General features: G+C 42.4%; 1 protein-coding gene across 2 annotated transcripts in view; it reads right to left on the bottom strand.

Annotated features, from left to right (window-relative positions):
• VIRMA (vir like m6A methyltransferase associated) overlaps positions 1-15,054 on the bottom strand; it is a 731,013-nt gene that overhangs the window by 304,677 nt on the left and 411,282 nt on the right. For both annotated transcript variants that reach the window (XM_078687022.1, XM_078687023.1), the window contains exons 17-18: positions 13,173-13,390; positions 895-1,027 (exon numbers count right to left, since the gene is read on the bottom strand). In XM_078687022.1, the coding sequence (XP_078543148.1) occupies positions 895-1,027; positions 13,173-13,390 (351 nt within the window). The remainder of the gene's footprint in view (positions 1-894; positions 1,028-13,172; positions 13,391-15,054) is intronic.

The raw sequence follows: 15,054 nt of genomic DNA, 5'->3' as shown, positions 1-15,054 counted from the left end.
AGGATCACTGGTCTGTGACACTGCAGTGTTGAACCACACTTATGAGTATACCAAGAAAAGGATTAACAGATAGTTAATGCTTTGACTTTGATCCGCTGTATGTTAAGATGGCCAGCAGGGGGAATACTGCATATTCCGGATTACTTGGATGCCTTGCTATCACAATCACATCTCTTAATTATACCTGTAGGACCAGGTTGTCCAACTGTATTGCACAAGGGAGGCACATAGTCATGCCAGATTTTTATTACAATCATATCTTCTATAAAGTATTCCACTTTAGAATAATGATATGTGAATTTAGCTCACAAGGGCATACAGAAAAATGTTGCATGGGTAAATGTTTTATAATCCTGCTAAAGAGTCCTTTTGAAATGTCCCAATATTATTTTTCATAGATCACACTTGGAAGAGAACAGAGTGGGCATTTAAACAAGAGTAACAATGTGAGCACACAGAATAGTGAGAATGCAAGCTCTTTTTTATTTTTAACAATCGACATTGCTGATGCGGACACGTTTTGACCACATGAGAGTTATGCTAGTGCTCTTTCAAGGCATAAGGCTGTTAAATAACAAAGCAATTGCTGCAGATATGGCAGTTATAAGTAAGCTAATAAATAAGACACATGTATTTAGAGAGCACTCTTGATGGTAACTGTCCTCACAAGGCACTATAAATAGGGAGAGGATCATTTAGTGCCCTAACGAAATGCAGTTAGCTTAAATAGAAGTATTACGTAGGAACAGGAAAGCAGGTAAGACAGAAATTAACATAAAATGACCCACAATCTTTCACCAAGATCAGAGGGCTCACTTTAAACAAAGCAAAATCAAGGTACCTCTTGTTTTATCACATTGTTACAAACCTAGGAAACAAAATATTTCGGCTTACCATGGTGTCAGAGTTCAGAATCTGTCTCATAAAATCAAGGAAGGAAGATGCCAGTTCCCCAGTGTCCTTGCTAAAGCCACGAACCACGCGCTTCAGTAAGCTATGTAGAGCACTGTTGTGTCTTTGCAGTGAGCTATTTTAGAAAATAATAAACAAAAATTACTTTCCACACGAACATCATCTTCTACAATGTGTTTGACTTTTAAGCATGTGATCATTATCAAAATATCTACTCTTGGTCTTCTTTCACTGAAGTCAACATTCATTTATCAGTGCACTTATAATAAAAACGTACTTACCTGTGGTAATGAACTTTCTGATGGATACTCAATCTACTTGCCTTCCTCGCCTGTAGAATAATCCCGGGTGTCAAACTGTATCAGGAAACTTCAAAGCTCTAACGTTACCTGTGGGGGGTGCAGGCTTCAGAAAGATGCTGGAAGGGGCTTCAAGCTATGTCACCATAACCATATAGCGCCCGTCCTGGTTCCTGGTACAATACTGTCAGTTTCCATTCATTTTTCTATGTCGCCGAGACAATTGGACGAGGTGACATCGGTAGAGTAGTGTAGTGCCAAAATGTGTGCTTAAAATCTTATTAACTTTCCCTACAACGATCCACCACAGTTCATGCGGATACAAAAGTCGCAGTTGCAGTAATCATGGTCAAAGCCCAAGCACCATAGCCAGACGGAATGGTGGTCAGTCAAGGACATCTGTCCCTCGCAGTCCGTGAGGAGCTTAAAGCAAAGCTCTCTTGAGTAATGACTTAGCGCTGCACTTTTTGTCCGAGGGGGGGGGGGAGGGGGAGGGGGAGGGGGAGGGAGAGAAGAGAGAAGAGAGAAGAGAGAAGAGAGAAGAGAGAAGAGAGAAGAGAGAAGAGAGAAGAGAGAAGAGAGAAGAGAGAGAGAGAGAGAGAGAAGAGAGAAGAGAGAAGAGAGAAGAGAGAAGAGAGAAGAGAGAAGAGAGAGAGAGAGAGAGAGAGAGAGAGAGAGAGAGAGAGAGAGAGAGAGAGAGAGAGAGAGAGAGAGAGAGAGAGAGAGAGAGAGAGAGAGAGAGAGAGAGAGAGCGCGCGCGCGCTCTGGATCTACATTAGATGCCCGGAAAAAAATTTAACTGACGTTGTTGCACCAGGATAAGTGCTACATGGCTTCAGTGACGTCACTTGACACCACTTCTTGCATTGTTCCGAAGCCAGAGCCCCTACCAGCAAGGTGACGGCTTTGAACTTTCCGTATCCAGTCTGCGGCCTGAAATTATTATACAGGTGAGGAATCTGCATGTAGAAGTATCCATCAGAAGCAACTTTACTGCAAGACTACCACAAACAGAATTTAAATGAGCAACCTTCAATCTGTAGCAGTGCATGAAGTATAAATTCGAACTTCAAAGGAGCAATAAGAGCAGATTATGGTGCAAAATTAAAAAGAGATCAACAACAGTCATAGGAACGGAATGGCTGTTTAGGTCTGTACACTATCAAGTGATTTCCTTCTATCCAGGAACATTTAAGAAAAAGAAAAATAATTACAAAATGTCACACAATCCTGTGAAGGACCGGCAAAATCCTCACCTTTTGAATGATTTCTTTAAAAAAAGAAAAAAATAGTTGTACTAATATTTAGATAAAAAGCCCATAACCAAACATGGTAGAGTAGCAATAATATATATATATTTTTTAATTTTTATTTTTAGATTTTCGTACAATGCCAAATAAAAATATATGTCATACATAACAGTGTCACAGTGATCTAGTTCCCAGTCACCATTCATATACCCCACCACCCTCTGATTTATACAGTGTTTCGGATGAATCTCATACAATGAGAAGCACACATTTAGATATCGCCAACTCATATTGTCCGATATTTAGCATTCAGTACTGCGTGATATAATGTCCATATAGAGCAATAGACCAGTGACCATAATCCATACACTTCTAACCACAGGATTTCATGTAGCCATTCCCGCATCATTATCAGTATCTGACTCATCCTGTCACGCTAAATATGCCTGTAAAGGGCCCCAGATATCTTTGGGTCGGGGTGTCATTGGCAGCAATAAAGAGTAGTAATATTATCAAGAAATCATTAAAATTCGATATTCTGTCAGGCAGGCACACAGTGAGTGACTAAAATCGACATCTATAGGAAGAAACATCTTCATGGACCAACCATGTATTGTCTTTAAAGAAATCGAAAATATCCATTTGTGCATACATATATCTATACAAGTCCTTCCAATACTTTAAATCATCACCCAATTTAAATTGAGTTCAGGAACAAATACAGGGCCTCTACCTTTCATCTAATGAACTGCAATATATCTTTTTGCAAGTAAGCTCGGAGCTGTCATTTGGTATTTTGTGCACTTTTTCTTCAATAAGTGTAGAAGGGCAACACTAACTGTTTGACATCCAACGCTATCACACTTCTTGCTGCTGCTTGAAAGACAGCAACCACTTTATTCAAAACACTCGTACAAGTCAACATGACCAGATCACGAGGAGCAAGGCTGCCCCATCAGACTGATACAAGTAGATTTCTCTGAGAAACCAGGGTCTATCTTCTGCAAGACAGGAGGTGCAAGGTTTACCCTCTGTAAGTATTCAACGGGGATAAATCAAGTTTAGTTGAATGTTGTCTTAACATACACTAGCATCTTAATCTACTCCATAAAGGCAAGTTGTGCTCGGCCGTCCCATTTATTCCTGGACTGTAGTTCTTGTTTTCGGCGGTTCCTGTGAAGGGCTCTATGCAGAGTCCACGGGCAGCCTCCATGAGTCTACAAGCAATCCAATAGTGTATTAGATTTCAGTGGCCATCCAAGAAAATAGATTGTAACTAACATGCAGTTTTAGACAAACCAGCATATGAAAAATATCCCAGCAGATTCCGTCAAAGCCAGTGCTTCTTCATGTACATGTGATAGAATATATATATATATATATATCTCGGACAAATAACAGTTCAAGCTCTCAGTTTCTGCATCCTTACCAAAAAGATCTGTGGAACCGGGTTTCACTCTATTGGAGCTGTGTATGAGGCAGTTAAAGAGTACACAAGATTTGTTGTTGACTCTTTGCCCCCAATACATAACTGCTGCTCATGTAAAGTGCTCCAAATAACTTGAGCCGAATTGATACTACATAAACCTGCAAAAAAGAATCTTAATTTCCGACATCTCTTTGAAAACCTTTAACCATGCATTCTTTTTGTTGCTTAACCAGTCCGCAAGAGGATGGGGGATGGGTGCCAAGGCACTGCTTCTACCATTGTTTTATTAAAGGAATGGATGTGCAACTATGTGCGGTGCAGGCCTGGTGGTTGAAGTCCAGGCCTGCTGTACGTTGGGACTTAGCGCATGCAGTTGTGGCCATTTCACGGCATCAATAATCATTCAGTGGGACCAGAGCAGTGCTTTAAATGGGCTGGTACTCACCGGTACTAAGTACCGGCACTTCTAAATTTTCGGCGCTTGAGTACCGGAACTTCTCCTTGTACAAAGAGAGTACCAATACTCACGGGGCATCAAGACAAGCTCAGTGAAATTTAGCATATACAAAAAAGAAGCGCAACACAGCTGACGAGTCGGCCCGTTTTCGTAGAAGAACTCTAATCGAGTGCTAATCTCCCCTCCTGCTGGCATAGCACAATACGGCAGCATTTGTTTGGAGTCCGATAAAGGGAGTCTGCCCACATTACTAAGCCTTGATTCCCACCGGCTACAGCGTCACTATCACCACCTTCCTCCATTATCGGACTCCAAAAAAATGCTGCCGTATTCTGCTATGCCAGCAGGAGGGAGGGGAGATTAGCACTCGATCAGAGTGCTTCCCGAAAACTGACCGACTCGTCAGCTTTGTCGCGCTTCTTTTTTGTATATGCTAAATTTCACTAAATTTTGAAAAGCAAAACCTTTGGTAGGCACAATTGCTAGTTAATCTGAATATGTATTGAATAGTGCTTAGACTCTGATGGAGACACGTCATCAACAGGACTGATGTGCGAGCTCCCCCCAGCCTAGGATGCACATCTGTCACCACTTCTGTTAGCTGCACTGTGACTCTGAACAGGATTTCCTGCTCGCCCAGCACGTCAAAATCGAATCCACCACAAAGAGCGTAAGATCAGAAATTTCCAAAATGCAAGTCCCCGGAGAGACGTGGCCCATTTGAAACATATTATCCTTTGTCATGCCCGTTGGATGTGAAGGGTGCAGGGGACATTACAACCAGAAGCAAAATGTATCTTTTTCAGTAAGAAATACTCCAAGCTGAAATTAAAACTTTCTCATAGAGAGTGTAGCTTGCTTTGTGGGAAAAGAGGTTGTGTTCAGAAGTACAGCAATATTTCTCTGTGAGTGAACCAGCAAATAGGTTTGCTTCATTCGTGAGTCAAGTGTGTTGTCTAAAGCAAATGTTTTGTTATTTGTTGAATAATTGATCGTATGGTCTAATGCTCTAGTCAAAGAGAAACTAACAACTTTCCCTCAAAAATGATCAAACGCTACTACAGAGCACTTTGTGAATTGTTTTTCTCCGACCATGGAATATCCCAAGTGCTCTAAGACCATGAGATGGCAGTCTGTACCTTAAAGCTCTTGAACTCACAAGGCCACCTAATCTAGGAAAGAAGCTAGAATTATAAACCAAAGTCCTTTGTATTTTCTAAAATAATATTTTATTGGCCTAAATTATGTACTTCGTTTTTGTGAACTTTTTCAGTACTAGACTCTTCCTTGATATTTTGACCAAGCTGGTGCATCTCTTTGGTCCTCAAAATTCCCCTGTGACTTGCACGGAGATGGTGAAAACCGAGTGCTTTAGTTCAACAGTATTATTTTTGGTACCCACTCTTTTTCTTCTGAGAAGGCAGAGACACTGCAGCCTAAGGGGCGACCCTGTAATAAGACAATTACTTCGATTTAATCTGCTTTCCTCACTTTTTGCTGGGTTTTGTGAGAAGACTTACCTGCTGTGAAGATTGTTGGCCATTTAGTGAAGCATAATCAAATTGTTCTCAGGCTAGACTAGAAGCACATTTGCATTGAGTAGTTCAGGTGAATGTATGTTTTGAATCTCAGTATCATTATGCACATCTGCACATCAATTGAATCTCGGTCAAATTAAATGTGTGCCTCTGGCTGTGTGTCCCTTAGCATTGCCAATAGCCCTGCCCCCATATCCCCACCCCCTAGTCCACATCTCAATTTGGTGTGTACCTGCACTTATTTTTTTCCATTTAAAGCACTGGACCAGAGTGATAAATAATATCAGCACAAGTAATTTTAGTGGTGTCCTAATGTGTTCTATTGTCGTGCAGGTTCATTTCTTCCTTCAGCTTTGAGAGCAAAGTGAGTAGTGAACCTTTCTGTGTCGCACTGAATGAATGCTGCCACCTTAATCACATTATATTTAGAAATGTAGGGCTCCTTCAACAGGCATCACTGGTCCGATTCCGGTGAACCTTCAGGTTCAACAGGATCAGGTCCCCGAACTCAGGAAGCTCTTCTTTCCCGCAGCCATTCAGCTTCCAGGTCAAGAGGCTAAATTGGCAGATACATTTCTTTACCGCCATTAAAATCTACAAATCAGCAGCGAGTTCACATGAGTGTAAATCTGAGCACCAATAATTAGCGGATGAGCCGGTCGTAAGAAGACAGCCGCTGCTCTCGCACGCAAGGCTGGTGGGTGCCTGTATACCTGTGCTCCCCCTGTCACCTCGAGGAACAGCCCATGTGCCAGTGCCAAGCTTGTACAATGTATGTAACTGGTGCTTACGTAAAGTCCAAAGCCCTTGGGCCGAGTTCGCACTCTATAAAACTGCAAAAAAAATAATCTCAAGGTCTGCTGTCTCCTTGAACACCTTTTGAATTCAGCCACGTAATATTTTATATAATCAACCGGTCTGGAAGAGAATGGGGAATGGGCGCCTCCAAGGCACTGCTTCGCCTTCTACCTTATTTTTCACAGTGGCCCACCCTCACTTATGTACTGATTTCTCCTGTGTCTGCTTTATTCCTCGAAACCTTTAAAAATGAAAACAGGACACAAAAGCATCACATTTTGCAGTAGACCGAATCTTAAAAAAAAAAAATATATTATATACATCTGCTTTACTTGTCACTCTAAGAACATATATGGCAGTTTTCATCTTTAAATTTTTAAAGACTACATATCAAAATTGCCTCATTAACGACTTTGCTGCCTCAATTCTTTATAAAAAATTTGCTATAACGTGCACCATTTCCACTCTTTTTTTTCTCAAACTTTTCTCAGGGGTGGGGAAAGAACCTCTGAACTCTTCCACTATCAGTTCAGCTTGCTTACTTCATATGTTCCCTCCGGAAAAACCCAGTCCCGACTTTTATTCCCCACAACTTTAAAATATCAAGAACCTCGACTGATCGGCAGACACTTGGTGGTGGTCTTCATCAGTTACTTTGGAGGTCACTGGCAGAGGCTGCGATGGTTGGCTGTGAGTGGTATGCTAATTGCAGTTAGGGTTGCACTTTTCTCATTACCTCACTTTATCTCCCCTCCTATCAGATACAAGAGATGAACTCCTCCCTTTCTAAAGAAAGAATTGTGTTTCAATGGGAATAACTCCGCCAAATACCATTTGGAGTCATTGGCGTGCTTCAAGGAATCAGGTGGGAATGACTACGTCCTGTATGTAGCTTTATTAATTTGTGCACAAATACATACTAGGGGGTTCTACTCCGATTTACACTCTGGGACCAACCCACCTGGACGAGAAAATGCACCACTATATCTGGGTAAAATGTTGCTCTTACTTTTTGATCTTAATGGCCTTTCTTGTTTTACATATTTGTATGCTTTAAACACGAAATAGCACAATTAATTCATGGGTTGGTAGAACTTTCAGGATTGGTAATGCTTCATAAAACATTCCAGTTCCTTTTGTTGTGTTTATTGTGTGTAATATATATACCATATTCAGCCACTCTTACATCTACTCTCAGACCATTACACACAGTCACTCACACCCACTCACAGACCCAAAACGACGGGGCTACCGTAGGGCCATGATTGTTGGAAGTCCTGAGGTAACTTCCCCTCCATAACATTACATGACTTCCACTCTTATGCCTGCTTTCTTTAGGTGGAATCAACCCCCACTGCATAGATTCAGGTGCAGTATGTATTACTCACATGTGTGACCACGACCTTAAGTTGGGCCCACAGATCTATATAGGGTAGGATTTAGTTAATTTAGGTCCTGATGTAATGCCGCCTGACTCGCCTTGCAACACAGGCAATGAAACATGTCGACACCACCTTACTTTTAACATTCTAGCTATCATGGTACATTGTGGCCCTAGGGTAGCCCAATAGTTTTTACTGGGTAGTATTGGTATATCCTCACACAACATCCCAAGATAAACATAGGATGCTGATTATGTGTGTGCCTTTTGGTATGGTAACACCTGTAGAAATGAATACTACAGGGGACAATTTTAGGGAGTATTTATATTACTATGCATGGCAAACTCTCATTGGTGGTATTACTGGAAGTGTTTAAACAAGTACAGGATTAGTACGGAGCTGCACCATCTCTTGACTTAGGAATGAAATTAATAGGTAATTTTGAAACCGTTTCCTCAACATTTGTCAACAACATCTTAGGAGAGGCTGCAGTACCTCCGAGGTTGGCAGCTGTTCCTGTATAGGATCAAAAACTGGAGCTTTCTTTTAAGTTCTCGAGCCATAACAATAGCAAATATCAAAGTAAAAGGTGAAACTGAGGCTTCCTATACAGAGAAAGATGCACCGGAGAGCAGTGGTGGCCAGTATGGGTCGCGGGTTGGGGGGCTGGTGCATGGTGTCGCGGGGGTCACGGGTGTCGTGATAAAAAAATAGAAACTTACCTTGAGGCCGGTCCTGCGTCTCTGCTCTCCTGTCTCCCACTCCAGGAACAGGAAGCAGGCAGCCAGGCTCCCTCCTCTAAGCCAATTCCAATACTGCAATGCAAGGTATGGTGCAGGTATGTGTCAGTGGTAGGCAAAGTGCGCAATAGCAGAACTCAAAATAGGGGGCTGCCAGGCCACCTTGCTCATATGGTAGTGTTAGTATTTCCCACTCGACTCACGGTAAGCTGGATTCAGCGATGCGTATGGTTGGGTAAATGGTGGGGCTGGAAGAGCTGCCATAGTCTGCAGCGCTGCTGGTAGGAGTCTCCTTCGGCTGGATGATATCAACCAGCTCCTGCTCAGAGGAGGACTCCTCTGGATGCAGTGTGAATGATGTTGACTTACATCTCAACCTCAAATGGATCCGAGGTGAGTTGTCGCTAAACTTCCTCCTCCTCTTCTTTTTTTTTTCTTCTTTTCTCCATTACGGACTTTGAAAAAGAGGAGAGTAACTTCAATGCAGTCCTTGTCCAAAGGTGTGCTCGGCATCGAGCGAAACGCTCAGTGCGGGCCATAAAAAGTTTGGTTTGCACTTTATTATGCTTTTGAGGTGCATGAGAATGCACTTGTTGCACAACCTAGAATCATACTTCGATCCAAGATACCATAGACCAACTTCATGCGGGCTGAAATGGACATCTGACCATTACAGGTGCGACAGGGTTTAAAACGTGATTGCTTCGATGGCGAAAATCCCTACTTACTGCACTCGATAAAAGGGCATGGAAAAATGGGAACTGATGCCGGATGGTAGCTATATGGCTGTAGTGACCTGTCCCTACCATTGGTTTCAGTGCCAAGATGGAATTGTGACCCTACTGGTGCATAAGAGCTATGGAAAGTATCCAGATGCAGATGAGGAATTTGAAGGTAGAAATATCCATTAGAAATATATATCTTTATTTATTATCATCTATTTTATCAAAAGAAATGAGTACTCCCCTGTGAGTTGCTGAATTTCATAGTTTAATACTTATTTGTTGCAAGCAAGGCACAGAAGCATTACAAGCTTAAAATTCCATAACTCACTGGTGCGTGTATGTGTGTGTCTACTACACTCCAGTCAGTTGTTTTATTTTAGACTTTTAATGCTTCTTCGCCAGGCCATCAATTAATATGCACTGTGTGAGCACAGTCCCCTCTTGAAATGTTTTGTCTGGTGTCAGGTTTTTCAGGAAGGAATGTGTGTTGCTAATCACAGCAAGTGCTGCAGGTGGTGGAAGGCAAGGCAGCAAAGGTGAGCGGGCTGTGTGAATTTATTTCTTTATATCATGCTCCAGTACATATTTTTTGTTCTACTGTAGGAAGATGGTTCTTTATATAGTGGAACAAAAAGAGGTACACTTTGGAAAGAGTCCCGGCAAATCATAATTTGCTTACAGAGGCACGAATGATAACCTAAATGCTCTCTTTTGGGGTAGTGTTGGAGTACAGTTAGGCATTTCAGAGGGTAGTGCTAAGCATTTACTGCACACAGCAAGGCAGTAATTGAGACACACTCAATGAAGAAATCCGACACCAATTTATAAAAATAACACATTATATGAATCAGTAAGTACTTTTTGAGATATGAATTTACACAGGTGTTATCTTATGGGGAAAAACATGTACTGCATTTGGGCACTTGTCAGAGACTTACGAGACTTCTCCTGAACTTAAGGAGAGTCCCTCGAAGTGCAGGTTGCTTTTCCTTGGCGGTTCTGTACGGGCTGCACAGAACATGCCTTGATTGCTGCAAGGGGTCCGGTACCTCAGGTATTTGCGTTGTGCAGCTCCTGTTGGTTCTGGCGTCCCCACACTTGCAAGAAGGGCGAATCTGACCTGTAGGAGCACAGTGACCTTTTCCTGGGTGGCGACAGAGTCGGTAGTCCCGGTAAGCAGGAGGTCGGTGTACCTGACTTTGTTCCTTTGGCGCCTGCGGCTGCAGGGGTGTAGCTCCTCTACTCCAAAGGAGTTCTCTGGCAATTTACAAAACACTGGCACCCTTCTGGGTTTCTTGGAGTATGCAGAGCAGCAGGACGAGTCAGGTTCTCACCGAGGGTCGGGTGCAGCAGGGTTGGCGCCAAATCGGTGGTTGTTTCTCGGTTCAGTCCTTTTTCTTTGTCCATTTCTTTTTGTCCGTCGAATCTCTGATCCTGGCATCAGGGGTGCCACCTAAATACTGTATTTAGGGGTGTTACAGGGGGTGTCAGATAGTACCCACTGGGCTAACCACATTTAGGGTGACTACATCAGCTATATGACAACTTTCTGTGGGAAGTTGGCATAACCCTGACCCAGAGGACCTAATTCCACCAAAAACCAAGATGGTGGAATGTTCCTAGTTGTGTGCACATCAGGCAGCCCACCTTAGGGGTGGTATTAGCCTGAGGGTGACAAAACCTCCTGACTAGCTAATTTTCCCACCTGTCCTGGTAAAGGATGGGCCCTGGGCAGGGGTGGCGTTTCCTCTCTCTGGGTAGGCCTTGGGTTGCATATCAAAGGTGGCAGAGGTATTTGAAGCCTCCTGTCTTGATGTGCTGATTTACTTAGCCATCCTATTTGGAGGAAGAATAAATACCTCCTGCCAGAGCAGTCATTGTTTCTGTCTTCTGAGAGCGGGCGCTCATCTCTAGGGGGTCAAAAACTCATCTGTGGTGGTAGCCTGGTCTGCACAAGTCAGCGTATACACTTGAGGACTAGTTGTTCAAAGGGTACCTCTAAGATACCCTATGTGTGCATGTATTATTAAATCCATCAATGGAAACAGTGTGGGTTTATTAATGGGAGGTATTTGATACCAAACACCACAGATTTCAGAGAAGCCATTATGTGGCTGGAAAACTCGTTTTGACCAGTGCACAGTACATACCTTAAGATGGCTTCCCTATTATTTGGAACAGTCCGAAAATAAACTGACCAATACACACGCATATCTGCTCATACAGATATGTCCTCACATGTCATTTAATGCACCCTGCCTTAGGGCTGTAAGGCTTGCTGTAGGGGTGACTTACAAATATTACATGCGGTGTTAGGAGACATGGCATTCAACTGTGTGCCATGTCGTGTTCTCAGTTTTAGAGCACCTTACATACAGTGTTAAGGGACATAGCACACAGAGTGTGTAGTTGCGTTTTCGTTTTCTAGAGCACCTTGTCAAGCAGCCTGCATAAGCTCGGTGACGGGTCCCTTAGAGCGGCACAAGATATGCTGCAGCTCTTAGGGTCCCTCTTTAGTACCTATACCCTAGGCGCTTTGGGGGAAATAACACTAGCACTGGGGACCTGGTTAGCAGGAAGCCAGGGCACTTCAGTGAAAGTTGCATCAAATACCAGGCAAAAAGTAGAAGGACTACTGCAACAAAAACCCAGTTTCCTACATCTACCATATGTGCCTGTGCATTATTGTACTTGAAGTCGTTTTTATAGTTTTCCTTAGGGGAAATGCAAAGTAAAGGTCTCAATTATCATGCGTGTTGGTGGGATAATTGAGTGCTTATGATTATAAATGGAGAGCCCCTAAAGGATAAAGTATATTACGAAGCCGGGAAATGTACTGAGAAACAATACCATAAAGGGACATTATTGTTACATAGAAAAAACTACCAACATTTTTGGTTGTAATTTCAGTTGGAAACAAACTCCCCGTTTACCTCACAGATTACATCATAGGTAAAGCAGGCCATAACCTATGTACTCAATGTCCCACACAGGTAGCTGGGCCAGGACAAGCTCTGAATGCTCAAGTTTGCAGCAGACCAAAAATATGGATCATGATGAGATTAAATGTGCAATTCATACAGAACTAGGCAGAAAGCCATTACATGTATGCCATATGTCTCTTTATGTAGGGGGGACAAAACACTGTTGAAAGTCACGCCCGGTTTTCCACTTATAGATGTGCAATTTTTACATATATTTAGCAGTAGAGGAAAAATAAAGTAAGGAAACATTTTGAAATTATGCTTTGTCAAAAAGCTACTATACAAACTATGAAAATCCCTAAATGCTACAGCCAATGCATTTATGGGAAGGTCCAAATTTGGACATGCATTCATGACGTGCTCAGACAACAACTTTTCATTCTTTTTGGATAAGATGGGTAATGTTCATAGATTCCTTATAAGGTGTTTGCCTTTTCCGTGGGCAGCAACAACATAAAAAAACATTTGAATGAACAGGAGCAAAGAGAATGGGACTTTTATTCACTATTTTTGGGAGTTTCTAAAATTACATAATCATTTTAATGTACTATGCATTGACACACATAATGAACTAAGAAAGCCCCACCATTTTCCAAGGACAGTTAATAACAGCTTTATTACAATGATTTGAAAAAGCACACATTTTCAAAATCTGTACCTCTTTATATGGTAGAAGCCATAGTCGTGTTCAGATAAGAACATCATTGTTCGAATGCAAGTGAGTAAAGAGGCATAGCTGCTCTCGCTGTTGGACACTGTCTCCATCAAGGAGTCGGAGATGGAAGGCATCAGTTCCCGACTTGGCAGGGAGTTTGAAAGCTGGTCTGGTTCAGAAGTAGGTCCATCTAGAGAACTTGGCAAAATCAGAGCAATATCCTGTAATGAAAGTATAATAACATTAAGGATATTATACAAAACAAAACATGAAGTCTTCCTTTTTGTTTTACCTTAAACATTTTCAAAATCTTAACTACCATTAGATGTGCCCCATTTCAACATTTAAGTTCCCTCCTTCGAAATTGATAACTGACCCAAAGAAGAAAGTAGTTACTTACCTGTAATAAAAGTTTCACGGTTTGCAAATCTTTTAAATCTACATGCGATGCATTATTCTACTAACTAGTAGTTGTGACTGGAATTGATCCTTGACTTTAAAGTTATAACACTGGGTATCGAACAGAGGCAATATGACTTACTTTGACGCTGACCATAAAAGTGTCACTTCCATTCTTTTCTTGATATCTCCAAAAACCAATGCTTCTAAATGAGTACTAACACCTCTGTTTAACTAGGGAGGTAGTGTGGCCGCATATGAATCTCAAAGGGTTACAGGATGCAACACTATTGTTACAGGTGTCTTTTGCAGTGTGTACTTATTCAAAATTCACACACTGTATAGATTATGTGGCATTGTATCCTATTAGTGGAGGTGGGTTTGATGAGCAGTGCCATCCCATCAACTAAAACCTCCTTTTTTGATTGGAAATCTGCACAACCTTGCAATGTGAATATGTAAGTGGATGAGCTTCACCCAGAGCACAGATGGCATTAACAGAAACATTTGCCATAAACGCCAATATAGCTTGGGGACAGGAGCCAGATCAGAGACCACTCACTAGAACAGCCCAGAGAGGGTCACCACGCCAAAACTATTCCTGCACCCACATAGACTCCAGTACCAAACAGTGGACTTGGGGGGCTGAAGGGTCCCTGCCACGATTAGGCATCTGAAGCTAGAGCGTGACAACAACAAATTTGCAGCCGATAGGCCATGTAGGCTACAACAGCTAGGACCCAAGGCATTAAAAAGGCCACTGGTAGCACCTGTGACTACAGCGACAACCCACATTGGCTCTACCAAAGGCTGGTGGAGCGCCTACCGCAAGGATAAGTTACTTACCTGTAATCCTAGTTCTCTTCCAGGGGTATCCTCATCAAAGTCATAAGCACTGAATATTCCCGCCCATGTGCGGGGACCCCGGAAATAATCAAGAAATTATATATGGAAATCATTTATATCTAGCTCCATATATATGTATGTACATATATCATTTTTTCTCACACCAATGCAGCCCCAATACTGAGGCTAAACAATGTAGTTATCGATAAAAAGACTGTATTTTCAAGTATATAAAAACATGTCCCTGTTCCTGCGGGCGCTGGTTAGCAGTCACCGCAGTCTGTGTGGGATTCTTTTATGTGCAGTCAAGGGTCTTTGCGGAGGAGCTGCTTCCGTCCGTCCTCCGTGGTTGAAATGAATCCCACACAGACTGCGGTGACTGCTAACCAGCGCCCGCAGGAACAAGGACATTTGACTTCAATGAAAAAAGACCCAGAAGCCAATAGGACAGTCATTGTGCACCATACCGGAATTGCTAAGGCTACATATTTACTAGGGAACCCAGCTGAGTTTCTTAGTGAGTATCTTTAATTTTATTTTCACTTGCACGCGGTTTTCACGCACTTCACCTACATTGATGTCCCACTTGTCCTCCAGTTCCTGCTGGAGAGGACGCATCCGTAGTCTGGCATTGGGGACC

Source organism: Lissotriton helveticus, chromosome 4_1 (genome assembly GCF_964261635.1).
Source record: "Lissotriton helveticus chromosome 4_1, aLisHel1.1, whole genome shotgun sequence".
NCBI classification, from domain to species: Eukaryota; Metazoa; Chordata; class Amphibia; order Caudata; family Salamandridae; genus Lissotriton; species Lissotriton helveticus.
The sequence above is the reverse complement of the archived record's forward strand: the minus strand, read 5'-3'. Positions and strand labels throughout refer to the sequence as shown.